This window comes from Zootermopsis nevadensis, unplaced genomic scaffold (genome assembly GCF_977971745.1).
Source record: "Zootermopsis nevadensis isolate Lab colony 2312 unplaced genomic scaffold, Znev_1.0 Znev_ptg000006l, whole genome shotgun sequence".
NCBI lineage: Eukaryota > Metazoa > Arthropoda > Insecta > Blattodea > Termopsidae > Zootermopsis > Zootermopsis nevadensis.
Genome location: NW_028259138.1, coordinates 1,817,239 through 1,827,256, shown reverse-complemented (window position 1 = coordinate 1,827,256; position 10,018 = coordinate 1,817,239). Strand labels below are relative to the sequence as shown.

The 10,018-nt window shown below is 35.9% G+C and overlaps 1 protein-coding gene across 1 annotated transcript; it reads left to right on the top strand.

Annotated features, from left to right (window-relative positions):
- The first annotated feature begins 1,809 nt into the window (after positions 1-1,809).
- Alg-2 (Apoptosis-linked gene-2) lies at positions 1,810-7,911 on the top strand. The gene is made up of 4 exons (XM_022060508.2): positions 1,810-1,995; positions 2,715-2,821; positions 4,496-4,764; positions 6,167-7,911. The coding sequence occupies exons 1-4, from the start codon at positions 1,937-1,939 to the stop codon at positions 6,266-6,268; spliced, it is 537 nt and encodes a 178-aa protein (XP_021916200.1). The 5' UTR covers positions 1,810-1,936; the 3' UTR covers positions 6,269-7,911.
- Positions 7,912-10,018: the final 2,107 nt, after the last annotated feature.

The window sequence follows — 10,018 nt, the reverse complement described above, 5'->3', positions numbered from 1 at the left end:
ACTAATTTCGTGTAGCAGAGTCCTTGAGAAGCTAGCCAAGAAATTCTCCTCCTTTTATGGAACAAAAATGTTTATTACCGTATTCACAAGAGCACACCATCGGTCTCTTTCCTAAGTTACGTGAATCCATCACACCCTCTACCCCAGTTTCTTGATGTCTCCATTATGACGCTGTTCTCCCATCTACGCCTGGGTCTTCCAACTGTCTCTTTCCTTCAGGCTTTTTTTAAACAAAAAGCTGTACGCATTTATCAACTTCCGCATGCATGTAATATGGCCTGCCCACCTGATCCTCTTTTATTTGGTCATGCTAATAATATTCATCGAAGAATACGAATTACGAAGCTCCGCATGATGTAATTTTCTCCATCCTCATATTACGCCATTCTTCTTGAATAAAATAAATAAAATGATAAAATCTGGATCATAACCAGCAATGGCGATATTGTTCTTCTGGGGTTGTAACGCCGTGTGAACTCGCAGGTAGACACCAACATTTCGAATAGCCACCGTTTCCAACTTCAGGGTTGAACTGGCGCCAACTAAAAAGCTTGTTTGGGCGGCATTTTGCGCAAAGTGCACACAACATTCACAAAATGTAACAAGTGGAATTTGTGTATGTTCCAAGGCAGTGCCGCAATGTCCGTTTTCCGTTGCTTAGGTCATTCCAATGACTCAGTCCAAGCTCGGAGCCGTAGTATCATGCTTATATTTTACGGTGAGGAGCTGTCCCCTGCCCAAATCAAAAGCTGAAGGACCACTCCTTGTCGATTGTCTTCTTATGCTTATTAAATATATTTGGAGCTACACTCCGTATTTAGATGCCGTCTCCTCCATTCGCAACCTGAGATTGCTTCAAGGGACAATGAATCCACTTAACTAACATAGGATCACACTTTCCGGCATGATGTATGCCTATATATTGAACAAAATGGGTCACAAAGAAATATATTATGCTTGGAATGCAGCTGATGTCGCTGCAATTTGTAACATTTATGGTCAATCATGTCAAAAACTCAGAATTTGTCTGGTCTAATGAGAAATTTGAAAGCGCAAAGATCTCGTTTGGAAAATATTTTTACTCCGAATCAGAGAAAACTGTTAAAATGCTGAAACGAGGTAGATAAGACGGCATTAAAACATTTTCGACTCAGTAGTGCTGAAATATATTTTTCTTTTAATCGATTAGTTGCGATCACAGCGATTCGAGGATCCTGTACCGCTACGTGATGTTCGCTTTTTCCGAGTCCACCATAGTCGACCATATGTTTGACTGTATACTTAACTGCCATCTATTAAGTACCATTAGAGGTTTCCACAGCGGTGAGTCTGAAGATGCTGTCTCTTGGGCTGTTGCTCTGTGTAGTCTGGTAGAAGTTCACCGACATTCCACAGGTCCTTGCCTCCATCATCAGGGTGATGATCGCTCTAATGATGGTAAACTTCTACCTGACTACACGGCGCAACAACCCAGAAGATAACCATCTTCTACCATGTATTAGTTCATATGTTTACCCGTTATTATTGTTTCACTATGCTGAGTCACTACATTAATTTCCTTCTTATCTTTGGCTACCTGTTACGCCATTCAAATACTAATTTGCATTGGGAAAGTTTATTGGAAGCAAGTGCTTGAAGCCAATATAGTAAAAGCCAGCAAGTAGTTTACATGTGAAAAGATAAAGATTGTTGTTTCCTTGAGGCTAGTACTTGAAGCTATTACAAACAAATTTCCTTCTACTTTCCCTGTGCAGTTGTGTGGGCTTGTGAACTTTGTAATTGTTATGTTGGCTGTATTGCTTGTAATCTCAGCAACATGTGTCCTTCAGTGAGAGAGTGAATAGCGGAAGTGTATGCAATAGGTGTGAGCAGTGACAAGTCAGTTTAATTATAGAAATCAGACTGTGTCGTGTGATTAAGGCAACTCTGTTAAAACATGGCTCATTTTTCATCGCCAATGCCAAGTCGAGAGTTTTTGTGGGATGTATTTTCAAGGTAAAGGAATTCCATAAAGGTCACAATAATTTGGTTATTCCGTACTAAATCGCCGGAAAGAATATTGCAACTATGTCTACAATTTAATCACAGACAAGCATATATTAACGGCAGTATTTCCAAAAAACTGTTACCTGTTAGAAATATGCTTTGGAAAATCTGGATAACGCGAACATCAATTTGACGCGGAGGAATTATTATAGACGATATAAAAACTTCAGCTGTACGTAGCATAGCGGCTACTGTGAGGTTGGCAGCGCTTAAAACTCGACAGTGGTCGTCAGCTGATGTATTGTTCCTTACTTAATCGTTTATTTATGGTTTATTTGGCGACCGCTGTCAGTAGGATGATTAATTAATATGTTTTGGGATTGTATGGAAGGAAGCAGTCGTGGCCTAATTAAAGGTGCTTTCCAGCCTTCTTCCCGGAGGGACTGAGGAAACCCACGAAAAATACTAGAGATAGTGCAACAGGAGGTTTCCCCTCTATCTGTGGGCATGCCAGTAATTAAAATTATATCGCCTTAGGTTAGGCAAGCTATTGTTAGGCTAGGTAAAGTGACAGATATTTAGACAAAATATATAGTAAAATGGTAATACTAGCAGAAGAGAACACTAGCTCCATTCAGGTTAGCCTGTTATCACAGCTTTAGTCATAAAGTGACCCCAGAAACTATTGTGCGTCATCATGGATAATCAGTATGATTGTTTCTTTCCAGAGTTGACAGGGATAGGAGTGGTTATATTTCAGCTGAAGAATTGCAGGTGGCACTGTCAAATGGGTCATGGACTCCATTTAATCCAGAGACAGTTCGGCTTATGATTGGTAAATATTTCATTACAGTTTAAAAATATGTGAGTGAAGTGTGGAATTTTTATCCTCTCCTGCACCTTTTCACAAAACTGAAGCTACTTGGACACAATGTCAGACATTATTTTATAAAATTGATGTGTTAAACTCTTGTATTAAACTCTTAAAATGTAATAATCTGATTGGTATGCTTATCTCTGATAACATCACGTTAGCTTCAGATAGTCTAGTCTAGTTTATTTTAATTTAGTTTTAATTCTCTTATTGTATGATGGACTGAGCAATTTTACTAAATATTTAATTTTGCATGTGTTGCTATATTAGACTTATTAGGGACATTGATGAATTTAAGAGAGTTTGCTAACCTAAAATTAACTTGGCAAAAGACAAGAATGGTAATCTACTTGCAGATTCCCATATTGTTTTGAATATGTGAAAAATTGCTTCAGTCTGCTGTTAAATGTTAATGGGGTTATGATCTGAGAATGAAATACATACAGGTGAGAAACATTGCCTAGCTTTTGTATTTTACACCGAATTTTCTGTTGAAACATTGAAAAGGTATAAGTTGATACAGCTTGATTAAATTCTGGCAAAATATTGTGAGATACACAAACATATCATTTGGAATAAGAAACAACTGCCAGAACAATGTAAGGAATTTATAAATGGGGTAATATAGTAATTATTAAGGAATATCACTCTTATTGACTCCGTACAAGATATCTGACATCCTTCTCTCAAATTTAATTTCATATGTAAATTAAATTAATAGGGGTTATGAGTTCTGCTCCATACAGAAATATACTTTTGTAGGATTTGAGGTTTTCACTGTGGTCAGTCTGAAGATGGCTGTCTTCAGGATTGTTGCACTGTGTAGTCTGGGAGAAGTTACTGACGTTTCAGAGGGCCTTGTTGCCTCCATCATCAGGGCAGCAAGGACCTCTGAAATGTCGGTAAACTTCTACATGGTGCAACAACCCAGAAGACAGCCATCTGAAAATACACCTTTAATAGTTTAGTTCTGTGTTGGTATTAATTTTAGGGGAGTAAATCAAAACTACAGAAAGGAAAATGTTTTATCTGTTCCTAGTTTTGTATTCTTAAATATCTCATGTCATGCAGTTTACTGCCTTTCAAACTGTTGATATTTATGAGCCTTATAGATTACTACTTCAGTCTAAGCATGTCACTAAAATTTCTTTTATTTCATTCCAATTGATTAGACATATTTACTGTTAATTCATTTAAGGTAGAAATATCATTGTATGTGGAAGGTGCCTTTGTACCAGTTAAAAGTGCTGTGAGGAAAGAAGGCTTTATGAATTCTGTCTGGAAATACTCATATTGAGTGTCCTGAGCAGGCATGCTATGTAAATCACATTATGTAGAGGAAATTTATTGCAGGGCTGGAAAGTAAAGTACCAAGCAGTAGATGACTCTCACATTGTGGTACTGACAGAGAACATTTTGTGTAACATATAAAGAACAGGATCACTATTTCAAGATATGCATGTCAAAAATTAGGTTTCTAAAACTTACTGCATTGACGAAATAGTAAGATGTAATCCAATGACTTTGCAGCCAGTTCTGAATATGCTAACCAATGTTGCATTATCACTTACAGTTAGTGCAGATAGTGTTATTTAATATTAATGTGCTTAGTTCAATCTTTTGTGTGGATTTCAGGAATGTTTGACAAGCAGAACAGAGGAACAGTGAGCTTTGAAGATTTTGGTGCATTGTGGAAATATGTCACAGACTGGCAAGGCTGCTTTCGTTCATTTGATCGTGACAACTCGGGCAACATTGATCGCAATGAACTTAAGACTGCACTAATCACATTTGGCTACCGACTCAGTGAGAGTACCATTGATATGATTGTCCGGAAACATGATCGGTCTGGAAGAGGCATCATTTTCTTTGATGACTTTATTCAGTGTTGCATTGTGCTCTATGTAAGTTGGTTATATCACATTAAAATCTTGCATTATATTTACTCCATATTTAAAATTGTGCTTACTAAAATAATATCTTTAAAGTAACATGCATTTAACATGGATTCCACTGTATATAATCCTGAAGTCTAAGTGAGGGTGTGGGTAAGATATGTATTTGATAATGGTAAATGTGAAGGTGAAGTTATTGCTGTGCCTAAGCAGCACACTATGATGACATTTGGGAGAACAAATACAACGCTCTCATTCTTAATCCTAGCACTGAATTAAGGTGAATAGTTGGTAAGAATGTAGGATAAGGTTAACAATATTTTTCTTATATTAGCCATATAAAACACATATTTTTTCTTCTTCCTAAGACTTTCAATTTTATGTGGGTTGTCTGACAACCAAGCCTCTCTATCATACATCTACATGAAACACCTACTATTCATATGTGAACACATGTGACAAAATACTTTGGCTGTGTATTTTTTTATTTTTTCCTCTCATGTCATTCAGAATTCTCTCCATATAGATTTGTATAAAGTGCACAGTTGCAGAAAAGTATGACGGAGAACATTTACTGCAAAAGTTTATGATTCTTTAAAGGTCTGTGACAATGGTTGATTCATTATAGGAAGACTATGTTGGACATTGTCCATTTTCTGAGGTATATTATATACAAGATGTGTCAGAAGTTGGCTGTACTCCATTCTTCAGGTTACTGGTTATGATATTGACCCTTTTTCCCCCTGTTATTAGTGACAACAGGTGGAATCAAACCTGGGACCTTTTCAGAAGGTTTGACACAATCATTATCATTAATAATAGGAAAGAAATGTGTTATTATCATGTAAGGCTTGAGGTTCTCACAGCGGTGAGTATGAAGATTTCCGTCTTCTGGGTTGTTGCGCTGTGTAGTCTGGTCGATGTTAACCAATCCGATGTTATCATGACAACCAGTCACCTGAAGGTGGGTGTAGAGCCAATTCCTGAAATGCTATATTTATCTTACATACATCAGACAATAGACAGTATGAAACAGTGTTCCTATAAAAAGTTGAAAAGCTTTTCAATGATACATAAATCATAGATTTTAACGGTAATGAGGCAAGTAAGATACTCAGAAGTGCTGTCCTTCTGACAGTGAAACTGTGAGTGGAGGCTTCTGTTCATCCAGACCCAGAGTTCTAGCTACAACAGATGACTTATAATGTGTATGTTTATATTCATTAACCTTTACCAGTTGGAAAAAAGAAATTTAAACCCCTGTGCTATGGACCTGCTAACTGGGTTTAACATCATGGTTAACTGTTTAGCAGTATGTTAGTGTGACACACATGAAGCTGAACTGCATATAAGACAATAAGAGGATGCTAAAGGTTAAATGGTTAACAGCCTGCTTCACTCTTTGTTGCAGACATTGACCTCAGCATTCCGGCAGTATGACACCGATCAAGATGGAGTTATAACCATTCATTATGAACAGTTCCTTAGCATGGTATTCAGTCTCAAGATCTGAATGCTTGAGACTACTTTTGTATTATATGTGGGTTATGTCTCAAGTTAGCTGCTAAAACAAGTGATCAACTTTTCATAAATGTTCATATGACATTATTGAACATTGTTAATATATACTTTGAGCAGCACATTCAAGTTCCTCAACTAACATAATGCATTCACTGGCTAAGAAGTTCTTAATGTCACTCTTTTGTGCATGCCCTTCACACTACATCAAAACACCAGCAGTGTTCCAATTACTATTTTGTAGGTCTTTTATGAATACTTATCCTTGTAAACATGTTAAAGTTATTATTACTTTTCTTGTGAATTATCATTTGTATTAAATTCTCTCTCATTCCTATTAAAAGAAGATGCTGCTTTTACAAATTTTTACCCATTTAGTGTGACACCCAGATATTCTGTATATGCAACAATTGCCACTGCAGCTTTAGTTTTTGTTTGAATTAACCCTTTAATGTAAATTGTTTAGGAATGTAACATCTGTTTCCCACTATTATTGCTGTAATTTTTCTAAGCCTATTACCAGATGGTAACTATATGTAGCAAGTCAAAAAAATGGACATGTTATACAAAATCAATCTAACCAGTGTTGTCACTGTATTTGTTGGTGTTATAATGATTAAATTTTGTCAGTTACAATTCAACCACATATATACGAAACATCTATCTCTATACTATTTTCTTTTTTTCAAGTTGTTCATACGAAGTTAGCAGCTCTGGATGATTGATGAATTGTATTGTTGATGTCTGATAACAAGGGGTTGAGTTATATACAGTTTTTATTGGTGTAAGACCTTCTTACCAAGCACTACCATTGTAGACTGCTACGTACTGAACATTACAACTGAGTGGTTAGCACATCAGATTCGTATTTGGGAGGCTGTGGGTTCAGTTAATACAGCTGTCCATTATTATTTTATTAGTGTAACTTGTTTCATTTTCAAGAGAAGGAAATTGTGAAGAAATGTCCTTCACTTATATTTGTTGAGTGTTTGTCATTGAATACCATTAATTCATTGTGTGTGCTTACTCGGTTTCAACAAGTCAAGAACTTTTACAGGGGTTTGATTACTTTGCATTTTATAATGCTTTGATTGCAGCTCTTCAGTGTGCAATGTTTGTAGTCTCTTTTAGAAAAATTATAAAATAATTTCTTTACATTTGAAGCAATGTAAATTCACAGTGCATTATTCTTCATCATTATGCTATGTAATTTTCTATGAATATTTAATGTAGAAATGGAGTCTCAGGTTTATATACTACTATGTCAGGGTTAGCTTATTTTATGATTTCTAATCAGAACAAAACTTTGTACTTAAGTACTGGTGTAAATGTTTGTTAAATTTAAATATATCGTGCATACAAAAGAAAAAATCAATCACCACAGTGATGCACTTTGATTTCTTTGCAGTATCATTTACTGTCTTTTTGGGTGGCATGCCATGTGAGCCTGTAGTATACACTTACACTTACATATCCAGTGTTTCACAGACAGTCTCTGCATCTGTGAGCAGGATCAATGTATGACGTCTCCAAAATGTTGGATATGAACATGCTAAGATGAAGTTATTTCCACAGTTCAGGTGCATACTGGGTGTAACATGATCTAAAATAAAGAAATTCAGGGAAGTAATCCATAAATGCATGAAAACTTGTTCAAAAATAATACATTCAAATTAATAATATGACTAACTACCAAAGAAAAATTACACTTGTGAAGGTGAATCCAAATTTTCGACCACAAACCCTTTGATTCCAGTCAAACCAAAAGTTTCTACAATGTTTTTCCAGAAATGCAACTACCATGTTTTTAGAGAAACTGCTGTACTCCCATTTCCTCTCTATTCCATTAGATTTATTTCTCAGTCAGAATTATATATACATGTCTGGCCTATCATAAATTTCTTAAATGTGTGTTATGTATTATTATGTGATCTGTTGAAATTGTGAACTTTCTTGTTGTCCTTCTGTTGGTAAGAGATCGTATTTTGTAATGATTCAACAAAAGTGATTATTTCTATAACTAAGTAACCCAAGTGCAGAGTCCTCCTTGACAAGCTAGTATTTGTTTCTGATTGCTTTTGTGTCTTAGTATCGTACTATTTTGTAACAATGTCACAGTACCTGAATATACACCTACATATAAGCACAAGTATCTAAATCTAAATATATAAATAATCCAATTAAAATATAAAATGTGAGTCACATGCAGGTTTATTTAAGAACAATGGATGCAAGTCTGAATCCTAAAGAAAGGCAGAAATGGCCATAGAATGGGTCAAATATTCACAGAACATCAAAAAAAGAAAGAAAAACTGTTGCCAAATTAAAGAAGAGCCAGTTCAGTTACCAAAATGAATATAAATAAATATATATATGCAGGGTGAACATAAATGATCAGAGTGGTTTTAAATACTTATTTGACAGACTAAATGGTATACAAAAATGACACATCAACCAATGGAAAGAGAAATTAACAAATGACAGCCAAATAGTGACTTAACCTGAAGATGGAGACAGTATATTACTCTGAACCTTAGTGCTATCTAAAAGTCCATACAGCATTAACAACTGAGAAGACCAACACTGACATCTACACCACAGCAAGAACCTCAAATAACGCACAGGTTATATAGATCCTCATGACTATATATTTTCATATCTTGTCTTTTTTAAATAATGAACCAATTCAGAGAAGCCCAGAAAAATTCAGTTTGGTATTCCTGTAAAGTAAGGACTGTACTGACCCATACAAATCAAAATTAAACTGGTTTTGAAACTTCAGTGTAATGTTTTAATAATGAATGACACTGGTATCAGTTCTACATGTTGGTGTTTCTTGAATGAAGCCTCTCGTGGTGATAAAATAGTGCTGGGCATTTTATCTCTAAGTTACTTTATTAGACAGAATAGTGTTAAAAATATCAAGTGGCTGAAAGTCATTACATGCCACCATAAATGTATGTAGCAAGTATGAGTAAACAGAAGTAATCTTTACCACAAATCGAAATGTCTTTAAGAAATATGTAGATCTAGTGTACTCACAAGATATAAATGATTGGAAATGAGAATTGTTTTTACAAAAGCAGTACAACTAAGAGAAATTTGACCTGTGAGTGTCCGAAGAAATCAGTACAGACTTACAGTACAGTACAGACTTATGAAATACCAACTTAAAAGGTACTCCATGAAATAGTGGTGGCTGAGAAAAACATACAGAACTTAGGGAATCCTGACTTCAAAGAAACTGTTGTGATTTGAAACTAAAATTAAATTAAATTAAATCCGTGGCGTAACAGCTCCAGAGAGCCAAAGGCGACTAACTTAGACTGCTGGCCTCACGTTCACATGCCTAAGCACAGGTGAACGATCATCCAACCAGATATAGGATGACGTGTGGTCAGCACGACGAACCCCCAGCCATTGCTAGCTTTCCTGACCGGATTACGCTACTCATTGTAGCTCCCCCATTTTCCTCACGATGCCGGGTTGGCACCGGTCCCATACACTGGTCGAAAGGTCATGAGAAAATTTCTTCTCCCCGAGACTCGAACCAGCGCGAATTCCGTATCGCCGGTCCGAAGCATGAGGCCTCACCCCTTGAAATTGTTAATAAGAAGAAACATGCATAACTTAAGAAAACTTGAATCAGGCTCCAAGAAATTTTGCGATTTGTTACTTCAATATGAGGTAATAAATTCTAATTAAATCTTTGGTGGTTATATTATGGGATTGACATTACACTGCA

Excerpts from the sequence above, each read along its gene's own strand:
- Alg-2 (XM_022060508.2), top strand. The coding sequence starts at position 1,937 with ATGGCTCATTTTTCATCGCCAATGCCAAGTCGAGAGTTTTTGTGGGAT. Across the intron at positions 2,822-4,495 it reads GACAGTTCGGCTTATGATTG|GAATGTTTGACAAGCAGAAC; the intron begins GTAAATATTTCA and ends TGTGGATTTCAG. Across the intron at positions 4,765-6,166 it reads AGTGTTGCATTGTGCTCTAT|ACATTGACCTCAGCATTCCG; the intron begins GTAAGTTGGTTA and ends TCTTTGTTGCAG.